Here is a 24676-nt window from a genome sequence, read left to right as displayed (position 1 = left end):
CATTCTCTTCACTTATCAACACTGTATCCTTAGTGAAAATGGGAGTTTAAAAAAAACATAAAATGGGTATATTTCTGTCAAATTCCTATTAATTCTTTATATCTTACTGAATCAGTCATGACAGTACTGTATCAACTAATCCTCGTCATGCTACTATGGAACCTCCTTGATTTAAAAACAACAAACAAACAAACAACCCTAGCTCAGTTGCACATTCAGTAAGCTAGGCACTCAGAAGGCTGAGGCAGAAGAAATTCCAAGGATAGAAATTCAACCTGGGCCACACTGACTTCATCTAAAACAAACAACAAAAACTTTCAACAAAAATATACTTTCAAAACAAGTCACATTCACATTCTGATGTTAATAAACCACAGAGATGTCCTTCCTTTCATGGTTTATAAAATGGTTAACACAACTTGCTAATTATTCTGTATAGCCTGATAAAGACTCACGCTAGCCTGGACTTCATAGTAAGTTCCAGAATGAAACTAGCTAACAGTGTGGAGAAGGGGATGTTAACCTGTACTCTAACACTCAAGCATTTGGCACAGTGACTGAGTATCAACAAGTACTAACTAAATAGTACTTCTATTACAGAGCAGATATTCTTCCAGCCAGCAGATCAATATGAAGTCATAAAGAAAAGCTGCTCCTTACCTAGTGGGCACAGGGACCTCAGTCAACCCTGAGAGAAGAACTGCAGGAGCCAGTCTCACAAATGCAATGATAGGTCTCTCCAAGAAGTCCACTTCTCCTACCAAGACATTGGATGCCTCAGCTCCTGAAGGAATTTTCCTCATGAAATTCATGTCAACCTATTGATAAATATTTTGAAATATGATTACTTAGAAATGAATGAAAAATGTATTTTAAGACGACTACTGTCAATCAAAACTAAGATCTAAAAGATGAATACACACCAAAATTCCTACATATATAAAGAATGGAATACACAAATACAAAAGATGGAAGCAACTCACCATTCATTGTAACTACTACAACCTTTATTACTTTAGAGCTCTATAAAATCAAACATAAACTTCGAATTTTTTCAATGAATAGATTATTCATTAAAAACTGGTAAGGACATACAGTGCACAAACTAACGATGGCTCATGAAATGAAATTATACACAGTGCTACAATATATTCATTACATGATTTTCTATTATTCAGACTTATTGCTTCATGTCTTTATAAATCCTTGTTTTAAAAAAACTATGATTTCCTAGAATTTTCCTCAAATGGAAAAAAAATGTTATTATAGCCTTGATTGATGAGACATGCGACAATGTGTAAGGGAGACTCAGCTGTCTGTGTATAATTACAGAAGGTTACAAACATGACACCAGAGTAGGTGAGGTTCTCATTCATACACAGGCTCACACAAGCTACTAAACAACCACTAACAAGACTATCTATTAAAAGATAAAACCAGCACTTACAGCAGGCCTCTTGAGTCCCACACCCAGTGTGCCACAACTACAGTGCCAGGAGGCAGACTCCTGCCCAACAAGAGACAGGGAGGGTATACAATAGGCCAAGTAAAAAAGTCAAACTGTGACAGAAGAACAAAGTCATCCACAGCTGCCACGCCCAGACCAGAGTTATATAATGTCAGTCAGTCATTTCCTTATTCAACCAACAAAGAATAAACTCCAGTTTACATAGAGAAACTTTCTGATCATCTGAAACAGCACCAATGAAAGCAAGGGACATTAGAAGTCATGGCTGTAACAGCCTTTTATTGTCTGTTTTGTTTTTGACAAGATGTTGCTATTTAGTAGTATTTAGGAAATTTAGCTATTTGCAGTAGTCTAGAGCTCAGTGTGTGCCCCAGGCTAGCCACAAACTTGAGATCGTCTTGCTTTGGTCTTTGGGTAACTAGGATTATAGGCATATGCTGGCATACCCGTGTGAACACGTTCAAAACAGTCAAAATCCCTACTGGCAAAATGTGAGGGTACAGAGCTCCACAAAGCGACAATACAAATCATTTCAACTTTGTGTTTCAGAGAGGTGTGTGTGTGTGATTTGTGTACAGATTGTAAGAATAAAAAGCTTAAAAAAAAAAAAAAAACGGGATCCTGTTTGGCATTTAAAACAAAGCCTTAGATATAAGATGTACAAATGTTAGTGTTAAGCAGTGTAGTGGTGGTATATGCCTTTAATTCCAGCACTTGGAAGGCAGAGACTGGATGATCTCAAGGTTTGAAGCCAGCCTGGTCTACAGAGTAAGTTCAGGACAACAACAAAAACAACAAAAAAGTTAATACTGCACAAGTTAATAGTCAATTGACAGGCAGCACATTAAAAGTACACGGCCTGCCCCACCCACTAGAATGTGGTCAAAACTCAGCCGTCACTTATGCTTAGTGCTCTGGTCTGTCTTAATAAGGGTTGTTTGTCCATTCGTTTGTTTGTTTGTTGTTTTGGGGGATATTTGTTTTTATTTTAATGAAGCAAAATAAATTCACAGCTTCTTCTTGCCTTTGTTGATCTGTGCCTATTTTTATTGACTCATGCTTCCCAGTGGCATTTCAAACAGTGCTAACCCCAGACGTTAGTAATTCTGAGATGCAGTCCAGTCCAGGAAGAAGGCTCTGTTAGTGCTGCAATGCCACTCCCCAAAAACCTCTTCAAAATGATTCCAGTGTCATGGTATTGATAAGCAGGTACAAAGAAAAAAATGTCATATTTTTTACAGTGTTGGCTTCTTAACCACTGAAACTGTAAGCATGTAGTTATCCAAATTTTTGGAGCCTATCCCAGTGTCTGTCCATAACATCTCACAAGCATGACATGCAAGTGTATGTGCACCAGTCTACTGAACAGTTACTATAAGCAATGGCAATAAAGCAACACGTTCTTCAGTAGAAAAGCTAATGAAAATTTACAGTTCCTGAGTTACCTTGCTAAAGTCAACAGTACTATTTTCTCTGCTTCCTCCACTTCCGTTACCTTTCATTTCACCACTTTTACTACTGTCCAAGTTTCCAGGAGCAGACTGTGGAGAGGCCAAAATCCCTGTATTTAAGAAAACACACAACCCAAATCAGTAAGGAGGAAACCCACCTTGTAGCCTGAATCTGCTCATATCCTTAAAGCGATGGTTGATTATAAAAGCAAATGTGAGCGGTTAAAAGGTGCCAGATGTTAGCTTCATACCAGCAATATGAATTAGAACACACGAACAAGATAAAGTTGTGTATCTTAATATTCAAAGCCTTATACTAGAATCTACACAGTAGCCTTTTGAAACGTGGGTCAGTGTGAAACTACCAAAGATTTGAGCTAAGACCAGTCTTATGGCTCCAAATACGTCTTTTGATATCCCTAGCCCATGTAAATTGTATGGAATTCAGTGAAGTCTGGCTTCATCTAGGATGCTCATATCAATACTGTATGAATCCACTGACAAATTCTTAGTGTAATTCAGAAAAATTAAGATCTACATTTAATCTTTCTTAATCTTAAGTTTCTTCAAGATTTCTTCTGTAGTATGTCTAATTTCTACTGTCATTCTTCCTAAGAAATCTAAGTAAAAGACCATAAACAAGTCTTCCAAGTACAAAGACTAAAAGTACATAATCCATGAAATTGGGCTAAATAATACTCATCACTTGTAGTCATGTGCTTAACTAATCCACTCAATCTCTATGGATCAGCAAGCCTATAAATTAGTATATGAATAATACGGTAATTATTGGTTGAATTATTGTGTTAGTATATTCACTTCAGGTGACAATTAGCAGCAGTGCTTCATGGTAAGAGAGCTTAAAAGCATCACCTCTACTAATCGATCTTGACCACAAAAAAGCACTTTTATAGAGCTTTTATAAGCTCAAATCTCAAAAAATTTAAAATCTAGGTTGTATTATGATTTCTACCATTAAATACATATTTTTCTTCAAAGATAAAATATCTACTCCAAGAATATAAACTAATTAATGTTTCAAACACTGAACATTTTAAGACAGAGACTGTAATATAATACAATCTACCACTGTATAGAAATTCAGTTAATATTTATTAGTATCAGTCCTTTGTTATAATTAGTATCACTTCTGCAATTTCAAGCATATCAGATGTACTTGATATATCCAAGAGTGTTTATTCTTATAAAATAGAGGAATTATAACTATTGAATATAAAATTAAGGCATTTGGGTTCAAATTTGGACATAAATTCTCTGAGATATTTACTTCTCTGTAACAAACTGGGGTATCACTGTAAATGAAAAGCCTGAAAATTCTATAAATTCTGAAATAGAAGTTACTTCTATTTCATCCTATAAATTCTGAAATAGAAGTTACTTCCTAAAATAAGTACTTTTTGAAATTGTTGACTTAACATGGAAAATATATTAAGATTCCTTATGTTTGACCTTTGCTTCTATGTTTTCAGAATAGTGTTTCTTCCTTGCCCAAGAAGGCTGAGAGGAATTAACTTTATGGGTGGCTTCAAAATGCTCCCACATAAGAAAATCAAGAAGCATTTTATTAAAACTCTGGTGGCATCTGTGATTGAGTATTAGCCACTACCAACTGTTCAAAGGTATTCTACAGATAATTAAAACAAACTTATAATACAGTTTTTAGAAAAACCCAGCCAGATTTGAGAGCTAAGAACAAGGAAATTTGTTAGGATAGGAGGCCAGGAGTATGCAAAGTCAGGAAAAGGAAGAAAAACTAAAGTTCAGTTGAAATTGCTCGGTCATCTTCAACCTGTTCCTTTCTCAAAATGGCAGGTGCATGTTAAGAACATTTCACTTGTCAATCACAGTGGCACGATCCTATTACTAGCAAATGGAAGGAAGAGACAAAAGGATCAGAAGCTCAAAGCTACACAAGACTGTGTTCTTAGAAAAGAAACTCTACTGAGAGTCTCTCTTTCCAAACGCAGCTAAATTAAAACTGTCTTCTTAATTAGTCCTCTGGCTAGTCAGTTCCTACAACTAAGAATCAAGGTAGTCAGAAAATGAAACTTCTTATCACCGCCTAGTCCTCTATCTATCAGGTTCTAGGGAGTCCTGCTAGAAATGGCTCAATGTTCTAAGAAAAAATGGCAGTGACGAAAGAAGTAATGATGGCTGGTCCTGTGACTTTTCCTCAGTAACAATGACTTTTACTTTACCTTCAGAAATCCATCCATTTCCATTTCATCTATTCAAAAAAGCTGACATATCTTGTCATAAAAATTCATGACATAAAGAAAAATGTGTACCTAAGTTTTCAATTAACAAAAGATTTTACCTCAGAAGTATACTTTCTTTTTAAAGATTCTGTGCGTGTGTGCGTGTGCGTGTGTGTGTGTGTGTGTGTGTGTGTGTGTGTGTGTGTATGTTGTGAACATGTTCATGAGTGCTCTGAAGACACCAGCAGAGGGCATCAAACTCCAGGGAGTTACAGGCATCATAAGCCATTTGACAAGGGTGCTAGAAATCAAATCCTGGTACTCTGTAAGAGCAATATGAAATCTTAATCATAGTAATCTCTGCAGCCCCATAAACAAGTTTTGTAATTTAAAAACAATTATAGAGACTTCAGTTCTGAAAAACATGAGGGAAAACTTGGACTACTGCAGTTATAAATAAAAAACTACGTCTGTTCCAAAATACTTTACTCCTCTTTAAATAAAGACTCCATGCAATTATAAGAGAATTTCAATCTTCTCAGAAAAAGAATAGGAAAATGAACATGGTATCCTATCATACAGGAAAGTAAAAATTTACTACTCTTTAGAGAAAAGCATCAAGCAAATTCAAAGGAGCCTCTTCATTACCATTCTGTGCTTCCTCATCTTAAAAGTGCACAAGAAAAGTCATCCTTCTAAGTTCACATCAAAAAATGTTTCCTAAAGCACTCCAATATTACGACCTCTAAAATCCCAGTGGAAAAAATATTTAACCGTCTGACTTATGTAGTATCTTTATACCCTAAATTTAATAAATGTATCCTTTCTATAATACACTGTAAAGAACAAATCATGCAGACATCAATCATAAGCACTATCTACATATGCTGCTCAAGCTATGTGCTGATAGGCATTCTCAGTGCAAGTGACCCAGAGGCAGAGAGCACCACACGTGGAGGACTCTGGACAGTTGCCTGGAGTGAAGTCAGTATTTTCCTCATTCTTCTGCTCTTGGCCTTTGAGTGCTTCTATGTCTTCCTCAGGCGGATGAATTACTACTCTGGGAATATCATCCCTGTCAGGTGTCACCAGTACTTCTGGGGCCTGAGGCTGAGTCTGTTGGGAACTTCTGGAGGCCAGGCGACTGAAGCCGGGGCTGGAAGGAGGACTGCTCTGGGGAGTGGGTACTGGGGTGGTACACCTGGAGCCTGCAGGGGTGGCAGCTCTTGAGGAAGGAAGAAGATGACTGAGAAGAAGGGATAAAGGTGACTCTCCTCTCAAGGAAAGGTTTGAGGCAGACAGACCTGTTCGCAAAGAATGGCGGGAGGCTGACAGGCCTTCCCCTAAGATAAAACAAATAAGTAAAAAATGATGTTCATTGCATTAAGTAACAAAGAACACAAAACAACGTAAACCACAAATTACAAGCTTTAAAGTCCTCTGTGAGGGTTAGCAGGTCAGTCAGATTGTTACCTGTAACATCACTGAAAAGTTCTTAAACTGTAATCAGTTCCCTGGCTGAATGGATATTTAAAAAAAATTTTTTTTAAAATTGTACCAACATCTATAAATCATTATCTCACAAAGAGCCTACATTAGCATTACCTAATAATTAACTTAAAACTGGTATTAAATGTTTGTAACAGGGTCTGGCCAGTGCTCTTAAGAAAAGTTTTAAAAGGCAAGATAAATCACAGGAACTATTTTTCAAGAGAATTATAGCTAGGAGTGGTGAATCTCTTAATTCAAGGCTAGCCTGGTCTATAAAGCAAATTTCAAGCCAGATGGGATTACAACAGTGAGCAGTGAAGCCCTATGTTTAAAAAAATAAATAAAATAAAAAGTGAGAGAGACAAAGAGAATTATATCATTAAGTTTTAAATCAGTATTCCAAAGCACGTTGTCTTGCTTCTACCATAGTATATCATATATATAATCACTGTACTAGCTAACTAAAACCAAAACATTTAGCAAGAACAATAAGAAGTCTAGAATATTTCAAAAGTATAGGAATATTTATACTTAAAATATCTGGTACTACTAGTAAGTGTGGCTTAAAAGAGAAACACTCTCCTTTTTTAAACTTTTTTTAAACTAAACAGTAGTTGCATAAGAAATGGAACGATCTTTTGTAAGCTGCATAATCAAAGCTACATGGTCAGAAGAGTCAAATATAATACAGATAAAGAGTGTGGTAAACCCATTATTTGTTTGATAACTAAAATAAGTTAACAGACAACTGCCAATACATAAACTAATATTTAGTTTTTAAGAGCTACATGCAGAAAAGTTGATTACATTATAATTATAATGCAATGAAATTAACATAACACTGCATTCAAAAATAACCATTGTGTTATGATGAAAAGAAATCAAACTACAGAGAGAATAAAGAGAAAACACTGCATAAAGGGATAAAAGCTTATTAGAGTCCTTCAGATGAATGAACACACTTCAGCACAGTGGAAAACACAATAGAAGAATGACACCAGAACTATCCCATGTATAACTTCTATCTAAATTAAACCTAGATCCCTTAATGTACCATGTCATAATTTTAAACAGATTAAAAGACTCTTTAATGACTAAATTAAATATCTTACTCTGAGCTACAAACAATGGCTGATGTTATCCCCAACATGTTAAGGCCTTAGACAACCACTTGCCAGCCATTCAGGGACTGACAGAGCAAAAAGCTATGGTGTCCCAGGTCCCTTTATCACACACTGTGAGCCTCCTAGGCTTCCAGTTAGAAGCAGTAAGGACCCTGAGAAGCATCTGCATCTGGGCTTTCTAGGTTTTGTTATCCCAGTTCCATTTTAAGAAACAAATGAAAACGAAACTGGTATATTCCTACTTGAGACAAAAGCAAGTAAAGCAAGGCAATGTTCAAGGTGCATTAGATCTAAGAGACAGACACCCGTCTGGCTCTTAAGGTGCAGGAGAAATGGTGAGAGGTGGGTCATCAGTTAAGCGACTTCTTAGCGTTCTTCCAGAGGAACCGGGTTTGTTTCCAGCACCCATGTGGTGGCTCACAACCATCCTTAGCTCTAGTTCCAATGCCCTCTTCCAACCTCTCAGTCATGTGCAACAGATACATATTTGCAGGCAAAACATATACACAAATAATATAAAAGTAAAGTTTAAAAAAACAAAATCACTATCTCCCAAGTCCTATAAAACCTGCTATCACCCTTCAAAAGGAAAGGCAGAACTGAGTCTGGCCACCTGGGTCTGACCCATTCTCAAGGACTGAAAGATACCAACTTGTCTACCATTTGTATAAGATAGGCCTATTATGAAAACCTTCCACGAAGTACATAAATATCTGAAACCAGTTCCTAAAACACTTGTTTATGATTAGTACTTTTAGCATATTTAGGAGGGGAAAAAAAATCAAGTAAAAAGTCTGATACAGGCATAAAGTTCAAACTCAGTATTTAGAATTAAAACCATTAAAGTTTCAGATCATATTTATGCCTCTTAAATAATTTGTACAAGAAACCTCAAATCAAAATTTAAAAAAAGCAAATGTGATTTAGGGTAAGGGATAGAAATTTTATTTATAGACTACTTAAAGAAACATGTATGACATTTTATTAACAGTGAATGCTTTCTTCTCATCCAAGTGTTTTCTGTCTCACATTGGCCTTGTTTATACAGGCCTGTGATTCTAGCCATTGGGAGACTAAAAAAGGAAAACCAAGTTCAAGGCCAGTGTAATCTACAGTTGCAGGCCAGCCATGACAGATAGAGTCTAACTCAAAATAACAAAAACAAACAAAAGGAGCACTCAAGAAATGATAATTCTGAATAAATAAAAATATTTATAACAGTATAGAAATAGCACTTTTCTTGCAACACGTATTAACTGTAACATACTGGAATGCCGTTAGAGAAGTGTTAGGGAAAACTGGACACCACAACTGATCTCACCATTCCTTTCAAGCAAGTGAGGATCAGAATGTTTCTTGCCTATATCTGCAAATGATCGAACCAGGGGAATCCGACTCGTAAACCTTTTCTCATTTTGATGATGATGTCTCTTTAGAAGAGCTTCGCGGACGTTCTCCCTTATGGAGTCATCTAACTGGCCAGAGGCTATCATGTTGTCTAACACCATATCTAGTCAATGAAAAAAGAGATCAGAGTTAATGTTTCTATATAAACACTATGAAAGCATATGCATAAAGATAAATATGAACACTATCCATCCAATGAAAAACAATTATTGAGACTTATTTTACTAAGCAGTATATTTTAAAGAGATATGGTGAATTCTAATTAAAAAATGAAACAAATTGTAAATTCTATTTAGCTAAATATTCAATGGCATAGGCTTCTAAACATTTCCTCCAAGTGTCTGCTATGCTCTGCTAGGAGCAGGGCAGTAGAGTGATAGCTCTTACTCTGCCAGAGGTACAAAACCAATGAAGATGATAAAATCCCTGACATAGTAAATTCTGTCAAGAAATAAAAGGAATGGGAGAATGAGAGGCCTGAAGGCCATGCCCTTCTATGAACTAGTGTGGTCAGGCCCTTCTTTCAATGCATTGTACAAATACGTACAAAGTTTTAAAAGTAATTTATTTATTTTATTTTACCCGACTGTGCCTGGGTGTACATGCATGTGTGCCATGCGACTGCATGAGCCTGCAGAAGTTTGAAGGGAGTGTCACATCACCTGGAACTGGAGTTACTACTATGTGAGCACTGGTCATCGAGGCTAGATCCTTTGATATACCACAGGTATGAACATTTCAAAAAGTAAGTAACAACATTCTTTTTGGGTGTGGTGTCCCCAATGAAGGAGTTAGAGGGCGAACCAGGGGAGCTGAAGGTGTTTACAGCCCCATGGGAAGAAAAATGAGGTCGGCCACCAAACACCCCAGGACTCCCAGGGACTAAAACATCCATCAAGGGGTACACATGGTTCCAGCCAAAAATGTGGCAGAGGAATGCCTTGTCAGGCATCAGTAGGAGGAGAGGTCCTTAGTCCTGTGAAGGCTCAATAGATGCCCCAACAAAGGAAAATGGGAGGGGGGGGAGTGGGAGCGGGTTGGGTGGAGGGGCATATAGTTGGAGGCAGGGGGTGGGAAGAGGGGTTGGGGGTTTTCGAAAAAGGGGAACCAGAAAAGGTTTTAGCATTTGAAATGTAAATGAAGATTATATTCAATAATAAATAAATGTATGTTCTATTTTGTGACAACTATAAAATGAAAGGGAAACTCATCTGTGCATACTGAATATTCCTAACTCTAACTCAATTTTTCAGCCATTCATACATAAATGGGATGTGACAATTCAAAGATCTCCAACACAGAGTCAAATCTAACAGATAAAATTCAAGTTATTTAGAGCACACAAATTAAGGGTAAGTTTTTGGGTTTCTTAATAAACCAAAATACTCTATATATTATTTTTCTGTGGGAGCAATCAGTACTGACTACATAATATTTGGTTTACAATAAACATGATGTTACTGAGCAATTATAGACTGAAATCATTAAATAAACACAACTTTTTCTACTTTTCCAAATCTAACTCCTTATAGTCTTTCAAGTCTGTCTTGTTTGCTTCTACTGCTGTATCTAAGACCAACCTTACTACCTCACAAACTCCAAAGAAATAGCTAGACTTCTTGTTTCTATTACCAACCCAGGATAATATTCACAAAGTACATGTGAGAATCACTCCTTTCCCAACTTAATCACTAAAACTTCCCACAATGTTTCAGGCCAGCAAGTCAAGGGTGACCATAATCTGTCCCTTTTTTGTAAAAGGGGGAAAATGAGGTTAGGCCTGAGCCTAAATAACATCTAATTTTATTTATATTAAATGTAAAAAAAAAAAATCAGTTTGTTATATAACCTGCTATTTCGTCAAGAGTGCTTGCTCTCATATCCAGCATAACTGTTCCATTTAGGATACAACTCCTCAGTTCAAAGAGACTATGCAAAGACAGAGTTGCCACATAGGGTTTACTCCATCGGTCACCACCATCTTCAACGTCCTCTTCAAATTTCAGCCACCTAAATAAATATAGAGAAACTAAAAAAATCATGAACATTCCATTTGTTTATTTTAATGCCACAAACATAAACTTGATTTTTAAAAAGAAAAACATGGGGGAAAAAAAAAATCACTACCAGAACAAAATAGTGCTTCAAATGCATTTCCACAAATTAGGCCAATGGTTTACACTGTCTACAGACATTAAAGCCTAATACCTGCATCTCATGATAAGCCTGAGGTTTAACGATATGTAAATAAGTCATCACAGTTTCTTCCTTTGTGTGATAAACAAAATTTATATTTAAAAAATAAGGCCACAAAAACAAAAGTGCAGCATTTCACATCTTTATGTAAGATATTAACTTCTGTAAAATTTGTTTAAAGCAATCTGAGTATCACTATTATAACCCCTCTTATAACATATTAAATGAGAATATTCAAGGGAATAAATTGAAGGCAAAGAATAAAAGAACATTTCCAGGCATTAACAAGTACCAAGTGACTTGTTCTTATAAGCCCAGCACTAAGCAGAGAGAATCAGGAGGACTAGTGCAAGTTTGCTGCCAGCCTGGGCTACATCCTGAGTTCTAGACCAGTCAGGATTATAAAACAAGACCCTAGCTCAATAAATGAGTAAGTAAGCAAACAAACATCAACTACATCTTGTGCTTTCAAGTCATAAACCAGAGTGAGCAGTACTACCTGGCCGTCTCCTTCCACTCGTACTCTTCCCCATCTCTGTAACAGAGCTCGTCCATCTCTGTGAAGAGGTCATGGGGAATGTGCTCCTCATCGTCATCTTCAGTCCCGAGGATGAACTGGACCCTCTGTGATGGTGTGTCTTAACAAAACAACAGTACAGACATTCTGGGTACAGTCTGAAACTGAAACACTTCTGTAGCTGAAACAGATTTTGGTGGGGTGTGGTGGCTCACATGTATAATTTTAGTCTCCAGAGGGCTGATAAGAAAATAACATCAAGCTGTGGTCATGGTAAGTCCTGGACCAGCAAGGACTAGGTGAGTCTTACTTCCAAAATCCAAAATATAAAAAGTGCAACTTCAAGCTACCAATATGTATAAGTCAGCTTTCCTCCTGTTCTACAGAAATACTGTCAGTTGGGGCTTATAAGGTCAGGATCATTGCTAGAAACATACCTGCAAAAAAGACACTAGACCATTAAATAATAGAAAAATCTTAAGACTTTCAATTAAAAACAAAATCAACCCTGCTATGCATGAGAAATGAGTTCACACTAAAATTTAGCCCTAAGTAAACAATCCTCCAGGCCCTGAGTGCAGCGAATAGCACACCTGAAGAGGACAGTGAGTGAGAGATGGGAAAACAAATGCCTGGCTTCAGAGAATGGGTGAGTTTTCACAGGTTTTATGTTGAATGAATGCCCAGAGGCCAAAGCAATGGCTATGGGCAACTGCTCTATTCTTGAGACGTGCATGATTTTTAATGGCTTTATTACTAGAGAACTTGTTTTAGAGCCACTGTAAGTAGTATTTTTAACTTCCATTTCTGAGTATTCATTGCTACTAGTGAGAAAAGATTGGTTTTCTACTGTGACTAACAAATTCAATCAGTATCATAGTTCTGCCTACTGTTTAGAATAACTGACTCTGGACCCTACATCTGCAGAGACATTTTACTTTGTTGTAATCCATGTGTGATGTGTATACCACACACACACACACACACAGGTTAGGTGCTCCAGGACAATGCTGTATAAAGGTGATAAGACAGGATACTTCAGCGTTTTTCTGAGGCACTAAAAAGAGGTTTTTAAGACATTTGGCAAAGGGCAGCTTTGAATGTGGCCCAAAAGTATAAAGCTACATAAAATATTATGAGATTATTTGTTAAACACAATTACATAATTCTTAAGCATGAGCTTTGTAGATCACAATGTGTGTGGTAAACTCAAAACATAAACACAGGGACTATGCAAAGTTCAGCTGTAAGAGTGCTTTCTCTGCAAGCATGAGAATCTTAGATCAAATTCCCAGCACCCACATAAAAACCCAGGCACAGACATGCATGCCTGTAACCCAGCACCAGGAAAGAGATACTGCTGTGAGTTGAGCCTCACAGCAGAGAACAATAAAGACACAAAGTCACAGAGATCCACCTGCTTCTGTATCTGAAGGCTGGGAATAAAGTATGTATCACTATGCCCCATGATTTATTTTTTAATTATGTATGTGTGATTGTGTGGTGTTTGTATGAGCCTACATGGGGCCAAAAAAGGGGTGTTGGATCCCATGTAGCTAGATTTTCAGGTAGTGTGAGTTGACTGAGGTAGATGCTGAGAACTGAATACATGTCTACTGATAGATCAGCAAGTTCTCTTTACTGAGCCATTTAGCCATTTGCTCATATCCCAGCTTAATATGTTTCACCTTTTCCCTTAATCGCTTAAATTAGAAAATAGTATCACTGACTCCCACTCTTTGTAACAAACAAGGAAACAAGAATCAAATGGCCTAAGTCTCTAAGCATGGCACTGGTAGCACCTGAATGTCTCTGGTGCAGACAGTCTGGCTTCACACAGTTCTGCACTGAATGAAACCTGTGTTATTACTGATAGCTGTGTTGTGTGAGTCTCTACCTGTGTTGCCCGTATAGTTCTCACTCTCAATAAGACTGAAACACTGCACTGCTTTTGAATTCTTCTTTAACCCAGACTCCTGAGAAATGGCCAGGTTCTGCCTTGTGTTACCAGACCAGAAAAAAGTTCCTGAGGAACTAGCTTAGGCAAACACAGGGCTTACCCTTCTTGTCACTTCTCACAATTCAGAGTCTGGACTACCTACCAGAGACTGAACTATTATTTTTCAAAATCTGTCCACCGGAGAACAGTTTCAAAGTGCAAGTCTAAGGGGAGTTAAAAATAATGTATGGTATAACTGCAACTTGCTCAGAGAATGACTATACTCTAAGTCTTCACACAAAGACACCTTGATTAACATAATTTAAAAATCAATCCACAACATATACATAGTATGGCTAGACTATGTACAATCACTAGCTGCACTGGATTATAAACACATGCCATCACTGGCTCTTATGTGGGTACAGGGAATCAAACTCAGGTCCTCTGCTTGAACAGCTAGTTCTTTATCCACTGGGCCATCTCTATAGCCATCAAGGGTGTACACTTGTTAATCTCTTTTCAGAACAGAAGGAAAGCTGGATGTGCTGCGTACCTATAATCCTACCACTCAGGAAGTAGAAGCAGGAGTATCTGAAGTTCAAGGCCAATCTCTGCTACACAGCAGAGTTTGAGTTCAGTCTCTGCTGTAGAAGATTCCGTCAACAAACAAAACAGCAACAACAAAAGCACAGATGTACTTTCCTACTAGAGCCAGGAAGAATGGCTCCTGCAAAGAAAGGTGGGGAGAAAACTAAGGGTCATTCTGCCAACAATGTCCCTTGAATACACCATCAATGTATGTGCTGACAATAATACATAAGTGTTTCAATTGAGTGGACTTCAAGAAGCCTGCCCCTCAGGCATACAAATCCAGACATTTGCCATCAACGACAAGGGGTCTGCAGATGTTTGCATGAATATCAGGCTCAACACAGCTGCTTGGTGTACATTCGTTCAAAAAACATAAGGATGAGAACTCACCAAACAAGCTCTATACTTTGGTAACTGACGTTCTTGTAACTACATTCAAATATACTCTCTTTTCTCTCTTCTGTTTTTCTCTCTCTGTCTCTGTTTTTCTCTGTCTCTGTCTCTGTCTCTGTCTCTCTCTCTCTCTCTCACACACACACACACACACACACAATCACGCACCACAGATTTTGGTCTAGGAGAACTGTCATATACTTCTGATGAAAACAAAAAATGACTACAGCCACTTTGAAAGTCATTCTAGAGGTTTCTCAAGAAATAAAAATAAAATATGCCACATAATCTATCAATACCACTCCTGGACATATACCCAAAGGACTCTAGACCCTGCTAAAGAAATGCTTGCCCATCTATGTTCATTGCTGTTCTAGTAACAGTAACTAGGAAATGAAAATGAACCCAGATGTCCATCAACAGATGACATCTGTTGCCTGTAAGGAACATATGATACATCTATGCTATGTTACAGAATATTACTCAGCTATAAAGAAAAAATAGTGAAATTTAAAAAGATGGAACTTCTTAGAAAAAACATTAAGCCCTCAGCAGAGGGCAACTTCTTCCTACCATAAGACGGAGACTCCCGTCCATCTTCTTTATCTGAGTCTTTGTCCTTTCTTCTCCGATGGTGATGTTTGTGCCCACGATGCTTGTGACGCCGACGACTCTCTTTACTAAATGGTACATGAACACCAACATATACAGCTCGATGACCTATTTCAAGTTTTTAAAATATGTTAATAGTTTAACCAAAGTGAAAGTATGATATTCAAGAAAGCACACCACACTTTATTCTAGAAACAAAGAATTACATTTAAGCTCAAAGTTAAGACGTCAACGACTGTCTTCAATTATTTATTTTATAAAAGTGTCACAACATGTTACAGTAGAGCTTTGCAATAAAATTGATCATTAAACTAGCCACATGGATTACTCATGTAAGCATAACTTTGTCATCTAAACTCAATCAAGAGAAGCTACATATACCATAAAATATAGGATAAATTTATTCTACCTTCCAGAACTCAGGAAGTTAAAGAGGGAAGAATGAGAGTTCATGATTAACCAGGGCTTTGAAGAGATAGGAAACAGGCAAACAAAACAAAACAAAACAAAACCAACAAAAAGCTATGTACTTTTAAAAAATATTAACAAAACTACTTAAGTGTTTAAGTATACAAACACAAATATACCTATACACATTTATTCTGCCCACAATCAGGACTAACTCAAGTTAGTAGACATCCTTAGTATATGTCTTAAGGGTTATTAGGTACCTCGTGTGTCATAATACACTAACATTTAAGTAAATGTTTGTTTACTATTTTTTCAGTGTTTCAAAGGGTTTGTTTTTTGATTTAAATAACATCAAGCTTCAAACATAAATAAATAATCTAAAAGCATCAATCAGGGATAGAAAGATGGTTTAGGGGGTCAAGAGGGCTTGTTTGTCTTTGAGTCTTTTCAGACTTATTCCCAGCACCTACATAAAAGCTCAAAACCATCTGTAACTCTATTGCCAGGGGATTCAAGACCTCGTCTTCTGACCTCTGTGGGTACCAGTATGAACATGATACATACATATATATAAAGGCAAAACACATAAAGAACTAAATATGTCTTTTAAAAAATTAGCACACTTTATATACACACTATACACATAAAGTAACTCCATTACTGTGCTTTTAGAATAAAAAAGTTACTTCTAGGAAAATATTATCCTTTGTATTCTAATCCCTCTAAGAAAAACAAAAGGTAGTCTCTGAATGAAATGGACTGGATACATATAGCAAAATACTATGTCCACTACTGAAAGGTGACAACCTGATTCCTTCAAATAGCTTAACCAGTTCATTATTTAAGTTGCATTGCTTTTTTGAAAACAGAGAGATATGAACTATAAATTTAAAATAAAGGCAACTATAGAAAACGAAAAAAAAACTTTTTGCTTGCTTGTTTTCTTTATATATAACATAAAACATTATGCTGAAATATTGGGCTAATAATATTCTTTTCATAAAAAATTCATAAGATGGTCAGGAAATAAATATATTCAGAAACACTTTACCCTGAGATTTTTCTGTTGATGTTTGATCTGTTGCTGTATTGCAAGGCTATATACTGGCCCCCAAGACCTGGTTGCCTTTGGGACAAGGAAACCTCATATACATCAAATGATATTATGTAACCTTGCTCCTTAACTTAAAACTATTAGTTGACATTGGACTGAGCACAGAGTCCCCAATGGAGGAGCTAGAGAAAAGACCCAAGGAGCTGAAGAAGCTTGCAGCCCCATAGGAGGAACAACAATATGAACCAACCAGTACCCCTAGAGCTCCCAGGGACTAAACCACCAACCAAAGAGTATACATGGAGGGACCCATGGCCCTTGATGCATATGCAGGCCTTGTTAGGCATCAAAGGGAGGAAAGGCCATTGGTCCTGAGAAGACTCGATGCCCCAATATAGGAGGATGCCAGAACAGGGAAGGGGAGCGGGTAGGTTGGTGAGCAGGGGGAGGAGATAGGGGATTTTCAGAGGGAAAATGAGGAAAAGGGGATAACATTTGAAATATAAAGAAAATACCTAATAAGAAAAAAACTACTAATTAAATAACAATGCCTACAGCCTACCTATAACTGGGCAGAAGAGAGGTATGTGGGGCTTCGGTTCCCTGGTTTGGGGTCTGAGGAGAGACCACAAGGAGAGAGGAGAGTGGAGAGTAAAGAGAGAGAAGAGAACACCATGGGGTAAGAAATCATGAGAATTGGCCATGGACTTGCCAGTCAGAGGACAAGTTTCTCAGGTGGAATGTGACAAGTCATATCCTGGGGGTTATTGACAGAGAAATAGGTAAAATAGCTTAGAGGACTGATATCTTCTGCTCTAGTGCTATTAAGGCTTATTATAAATATAAAAGTTTTGTCTTTTATTTGGAAACTGAATGATCAAAGGTGAGGTAGAAAGCCCCAATTAATTTTTACTATAAACAAATTTCTGTTCTCATTTTAGCATTTCACACAGGGTCTTGCTAGACTAGCAAAGAACTCAGAATCCTTCAGCCTCTGAGTGTCAAGTAGGGATTACAGGAATGTGTGGCCTCATAGATGAGTTGGACATGTATACTCGATCCTTACCAACTACATTTGAACCCAATGGTTTGTCAATTTCCTACTTGCAAATATGCTGACTTGATATCAATCCAATAAATGAAGCTGGGCCTGGTGGCACAGCCCATTATCCTGGCACTTGCGAGACTGAACGCTAAGTTCAAGGCTAGCCTAGGATATTACCTATTTTTCTAACATCAGCTTTCTGGATGTTGAGACCAAATACATGACCAGCAACTTTTTTAAAAGGAGGATTTACTTCAGCTTAGTTTGAGAACACACATTAAGTCTATTAAATGCAGTAAGGCATGACAGCAGACACATGAGGCTCTTGCTCATTCCTATCTGGACAGATCAGGAAGCAAAGACAGGAGGCTTCAAAAACTCTGCTGTGTTCTCTGTTTTCCTTGCCACCCTAATGCTGTCTTTCTTCTTTTTCCCTTTCTTTCAGACAGAGCTCCTAGGCCATGGGATATAGTTTTCCTATCATTAGAGGTAAGTTTCCCCTCTTCAATTAAAACTCTAGAAATAGCTACACAGGTGTGTGCTTCTAAAAGCTGACAAGGAAGACTAACCACCAGACCGAGGCTACACAGCACCACCAGACCGAGGCTACACAGCACCACCAGGCCCAGGCTACACAGCACCACCAGGCCCAGGCTACACAGCACCATCAGACCTAGGCTACACAGCACCACCAGACCTAGGCTACACAGCACCACCAGACATAGGCTACACAGCACCACGAGACCTAGGCTACACTGCACCACCAGACCGAGGCTACACAGCACCACCAGACCTAGGATACACAGCACCACCAGACCGAGGCTACACAGCACCATCAGACCTAGGCTACCCAGCACCACCAGACCTAGGATACACAGCACCATCAGACCTAGGCTACACAGCACCACCAGACCAAGGCTACACAGCACCACCAGGCCTAGGCTACACAGCACCATCAGACCTAGGCTACACAGCACCATCAGACCTAGGCTACACAGCACCACCAGACCTAGGCTACACAGCACCACCAGACCTAGGCTACACAGCACCACCAGGCTGAGGCTACATAGCACCATCAGGCCTAGGCTACAGAGCACCACCAGACCTAGGCTACACAGCACCATCAGACCTAGGCTACACAGCACCATCAGACCTAGGCTACCCAGCACCACCAGACCGAGGCTACACAGCACCATCAGACCTAGGCTACCCAGCACCACCAGACCTAGGATACACAGCACCATCAGACCTAGGCTACCCAGCACCACCAGACCTAGGCTATACAGCACCATCAGACCTAGGCTACACAGCACCATCAGACCTAGGCTACCCAGCACCATCAGACCTAGGCTACCCAGCACCACCAGACCTAGGCTACCCAGCACCACCAGACCTAGGATACACAGCACCATCAGACCTAGGCTACCCAGCACCACCAGACCTAGGCTATACAGCACCATCAGACCTAGGCTACCCAGCACCACCAGGCCTAGGCTACACAGCACCACCAGGCCTAGACTACACAGCACCACCAGGCCGGGGCTACACAGCACCATCAGGCCTAGGCTACACAGCACCATCAGACCTAGGCTACACAGCACCACCAGACCTAGGCTACACAGCACCACCAGGCCGAGGTTACATAGCACCATCAGGCCTAGGCTACAGAGCACCACCAGACCTAGGCTACACAGCACCATCAGACCAAGGCTACACAGCACCATCAGACCTAGGCTACCCAGCACCACCAGACCGAGGCTACACAGCACCATCAGACCTAGGCTACCTAGCACCACCAGACCTAGGATACACAGCACCATCAGACCTAGGCTACCCAGCACCATCAGACCTAGGCTACACAGCACCACCAGACCTAGGCTACCCAGCACCACCAGACCTAGGCTACACAGTACCACCAGACCTAGGCTACACAGCACCACCAGACCTAGGCTACACAGCACCACCAGACCTAGGTTACACAGCACCACCAGACCTAGGCTACACAGCACCACCAGACAGAGGCTACACAGCACCATCAGACCTAGGCTACCCAGCACCACCAGACAGAGGCTACACAGCAACACCAGACCTAGGCTACACAGCACCACCAGACCGAGGCTACACAGCACCACCAGACCTAGGCTACACAGCACCACCAGACCTAGGCTACACAGCACCACCAGACCTAGGATACACAGCACCACCAGACCTAGGATACACAGCACCACCAGACCTAGGATACACAGCACCACCAGACCTAGGCTACACAGCACGCTCTTGAGCAGAGTGAGCTATCGAGCAAGGTCTTGTCTCAAAAAACGTATTAAGTAACTGAGCATTTTTAAAATAAAAACTTAGACTTTAAAGTAAAAGCCAGACTTAAGGAAGCTCACTTAACTAATTTGTTGAAACATCTCCTAGTACCCAAGTACTCTTCCTAAAATGCTAAGAACTTGATACAATCTCTACAGATATTAAGACTTTATTATTAGGAAAATTATACCAGAGCTTAGAGATTTAAAATTTAATTATTCAAGGTTTCTATGGGGATGACAGGCATGCTTCTAGAACTAAAGCTGTGACAGTTGTACAACAATGACATGTAAGCACTGAACTGAATGCTTTTAAATGGTTAATTATACGTGTGAATTAGAATGCACTAACTAAACCCAGTGATTTTACAACTCTGTTTTAGTGAAACTATAATGAAGAGGCAATTCCCCATTGCTGTGTATTAAGATTACAATCTCAAGGCTCCAACTAACCCTTGGCACATTGACCTAATACAACCTAAGATAAAAAGTTCTATGAGTTCATAGCAGAAAGACTAGAAAAAGATGAGACTATACTAAAGCTCTAGTCTTAACTGTTTCTTTTGCTCTTGTCTTTGGTATCCTCTGTTATAATATATATTACACTTGGTACTTTTGGACTTTTAAGTCATTTTTACCCAGGCATGTTGGCTCATGAAGATATAAGCCCAGCACTCAGGAGGCAGAGGCAAAAAAAAAAAAAAAATTCAGACTAAAACACAAAGGACTCAATTTCTTTCTTAAAAGCAACAGATTAAGTATCTAATATAGGACAGGAACATTTTAACAGAAAAAGTTCTTAAAGTGTCTATGCAAACTTTTCCATGAACATGAATTTAGCCAAATGTTCCACATTAATTCATCAGTAACATGATATAATATCTACAGCCATGTTGCATGGTTCCTTGCTGTGGTACACACTTCATCTCAATCTTCAAACTGTACAAAGTTACCCCACTTACTCTCCTCCACTGTCAGTGTCATGACCACCAGGCCAGAATGAGAAACTCATACTGATTAGAGGAACCAAAGGAGACACAACAACCTAAGAGTAAAGGTACCACATATCTCAAACTGTGTCAACTGGGGTACTCACTTGGAACAGAAAAGGCCAGTAGTAGAAAACTAGTCAATTCCAAACAAAAGCTAAGGAAACTGTAAGTAAATCCGCTTCTAGTTTCCCAGTGTTAGCTTTTGTATTTTCACAAATGGTATGATTTCATAGTATTAACATTAGATAAGCCCGTGTAAGGTGCACACAAAAATGTTCTATATTGTGTGTGCTGACATTCTATAACTCCAAAACTATTTCTGAAACCAAAGGAAGCAAAGAAATAGGATTTCTTCCCATTTAAGGAGGATAAAGAAATCATTTGCTGCATAATTCTAAGTGGTGGCTACTTTAGCACCAATGAAATAAGCAAATGATACCCGTGGCTTGAAATCTGGTACTCCAGCAAGGCTACCAAAATCAGGGGAAAGAAAATACATTTTCTAATCATTACTTTTCTTTTCACAAGTAATATCAACTGTCAGTGAGGTGAGAACAGCTTTGGCAAATCTATCTATGCCAATACTTCGAGAAAGTGAACATCAGGAAATAGCCTGGTCACAGAGATGAACATCTGAACTAGAAAAGCACTCAACAGTCTTCTAGTAAACAGCATTTCCAGAAACTGTATGTTAAGCATAAGAAAACACTGACAAGCGCATTACTCATTTCCCTGCTAAACATAAATTATTTTAAATGAACTTACTTTCTAATTCTTCTTTTTCAAACTTGGTGTTCACAGTTGAGCTAGTTTTGCCAAGATCCACAACAGCTTCTTCATCAGGACCCTAAAAACAAGGCATTCTCCTTTACTGTAATCCAATGCACACAAGAAACTCATCTTTATTATTTCAAAGAGCCAAATGCAGATGCCTTCTAACAAAGTAACATTCTGAGTGACCATATCTTTTTAAAAAAATATTTACAGCAAATTTTTAAACCCATAATTATAATTCTCATGGTAAGAATGAAAGTAACAGTGTCATAAGCCACTAAAAAAAATACTAAATTTATCCTCAATAAAATATACCCAGGACCAAAGAAAACAGAAATTTTATGTCAAAGGACTGCTGTTCTAAATGCCAGAATGTTTGCTTGGACATTTGCTCCAAAGTCCTATAGTGAAAGAAAAACAACTATTGCAACAGTTAAACACAAAACTGCCCAAAATAAGTGGTAGGCTCAATGTGTAGTACCATTTTTACTTGTTAGTTAACAAATAGCAAGTAAAAGTGAGAACTTTTCATTTCCCTAAAAAGGAAAAGCCGAAGTTGTAACCTCTAGGGAAATTCTGGTTCGTATGTGAAATTAAGACTTAAAGTCGAAGTTTCACAAAGTTCCCTTTGCCAGAACTACAAAAATGATAGTTATGTAAACACATTTATTACAAAATACTGTTTGTAGCATCTTAAAAGAAACATGTAGTTTATACTTTCTCAAGTCCTAATGACTTTAAAACAACATCATAATCACCATCACCTACACAGTATAAACTTATTTGTACAATTCTTTTAAACAGATGCAAACAGAAAATACATACCCTATCTCTCAAAGTCTGGTTCTGGGTCTGAGCACAACCACATGCAGCTACTCTGGACCCTGTATAGACTATTGTGCCAGGAAAGGTTTGCACAACCTTTAGTAGTGCTGCCCTGCAGTGTAATGCTTTTCCATACACACACAGTACACTGACAAGCTGTTTAATAGCTTTCCCCCCAATTCTCACTACTTAAACTCAAGGTCTGGGTTGGTCTGCTTAATTTTTCAAGTAAATTCTTCCTAGCTCAGCTCTCACTATCTGATCCACAAACTTCAGCACCAGGCATAGCATACCAAGGAAATACAGGTTTTCTGCTGTCTAAACTTACTTTCTAAAACTAGACAAACAAAGAAAAACTCACATAGATCTCTGAATGGTAGCATTTAGATTAATTCAGGGAAGTTAAATGACTTCCTCAACACTTCAGCATGCTATTACTATATTCCACACAATAAACTGAGAAAAAAAGCACGTTTGTCTGATTAGTCTAAGTTCTTCAAACTTCCTTAGTAATAAGGCCAAAGTCAGAAACAACACCAGGCTCAAGAGTGAATAACAACAAAACCCCAACTCAACGAACATCTCGTCACCCAATGAATCCTCCAATTTCAGGATGAGTGAAGTCTAATTGAGGTGTTGACCGAAGGGGACCAACCCAAGAGCATCCCCAAAGCCAGGACATTGCCAAGGTTTCTGTCTGCTCCCCACAAACTGATGGTAGGCCTCATTGTTGAAGATGGCAGGCACCTGCACACCTTACTCTGCCTGGAGAAGTTGAGCTGGTGCCTAACTAGAGACTTCATCCCTACTAATAGTGATCATGGTACTAAGATGCTCTATGTCTTATCAGAGGAGAAAGTGAAACAGCAACCCAGCTACAACCCCTTTAACTGACAATGGTAACCGGCCTCTAACATCTACTGGTAAAATAGTGGCACAAAGCTTGTAGGAGTAATCAACTAATATCTGTTTGGTTATAAGGCCTACTTGCAAGAGAAGGAATCCATATGTGACACTGCTTAGGTGGCCAAGAACCTGAGACTACATAAAACATGAATTATGGAAAGTCCAAATATGTTCTGCTAAAGGAACATAGACAATAAAACTACTCCTAATGAAATTCTGCTAGACACAAATCAGTGTCTTGTTCAGCCATTGTTCCTGCAGCAGATTGGAACAAATGCAAAGACCCACAGCTAGACCACGTGCAGTGAGACCTCAGAGTACTAAGTCCTAAAAGGAATGGCTCCATCAAGGCCCCACCCCACCCCGCACCACCTTGCCGCCTCTTTGGGGCTCAGGGATCCCTGCAAAGGAGTAGACTGAAAGAGTGTAAGTGCTAGAGGGGATGAAGGACTCCAAGGAAGCAAAGCCTTCTAAACACAACAGGATGGATGCCCAGATGAACTCCTGTGGCAGAGTGCACAGGTTCTGCGTGGGACTAAGCCAGATGGAGTCCCAGCACTGACAGGAGGAGGGAGACACAAGCCCATCCCTAACCCAGTATCTCCAACTACGTTCTCTCCAATGGAGTCTCAATGGATATGTAAACACTCTTTAAGAACAGACCCCACACCCAGCAGTAGGCAGCCAACACAAAACAAGCTGTGGCATTTTTTAGAAGATCTTTGTCTCATAATGCTTTGTCTAGGCATCATTTTTCTGTTTCTCTTTATTCTTGCCTTATAGGTCTTTTACATTTGTATTAATGGTTTCTAGTGTGTTTTTATGGAATTTCTGTAGGTGGTTATGTGTATCTCTGCATCTGTATGTATTTCTTGTATTTTTTCTGTGATTTTTTACTTGTTTTGTCCTATTCTGGTTTGTTTTTATTTTATCCTATTTTTTTTAA

At 38.8% G+C, this 24676-nt stretch overlaps 1 protein-coding gene across 4 annotated transcripts in view; it reads right to left on the bottom strand.

The window, feature by feature from the left end:
- Positions 1-24676, bottom strand: part of Slc4a7 (solute carrier family 4 member 7) — an 89082-nt gene that overhangs the window by 42102 nt on the left and 22304 nt on the right. For 2 of the 4 annotated variants that reach the window (XM_052190362.1, XM_052190360.1), the window contains exons 2-8: positions 21991-22072; positions 15373-15519; positions 11856-11994; positions 11010-11170; positions 9075-9263; positions 2914-3029; positions 661-818 (exon numbers count right to left, since the gene is read on the bottom strand). In XM_052190362.1, the coding sequence (XP_052046322.1) occupies positions 661-818; positions 2914-3029; positions 9075-9263; positions 11010-11170; positions 11856-11994; positions 15373-15519; positions 21991-22072 (992 nt within the window). Of the gene's footprint in view, positions 1-660; positions 819-2913; positions 3030-6112; positions 6482-9074; positions 9264-11009; positions 11171-11855; positions 11995-15372; positions 15520-21990; positions 22073-24676 lie in introns of all 4 variants that reach the window. The other 2 variants (XM_052190363.1, XM_052190361.1) reach the window with 2 other exon arrangements.

This window comes from Apodemus sylvaticus, chromosome 8, assembly GCF_947179515.1.
Source record: "Apodemus sylvaticus chromosome 8, mApoSyl1.1, whole genome shotgun sequence".
NCBI classification, from domain to species: Eukaryota; Metazoa; Chordata; class Mammalia; order Rodentia; family Muridae; genus Apodemus; species Apodemus sylvaticus.
This window is presented reverse-complemented; position numbering and strand designations above follow the sequence as displayed.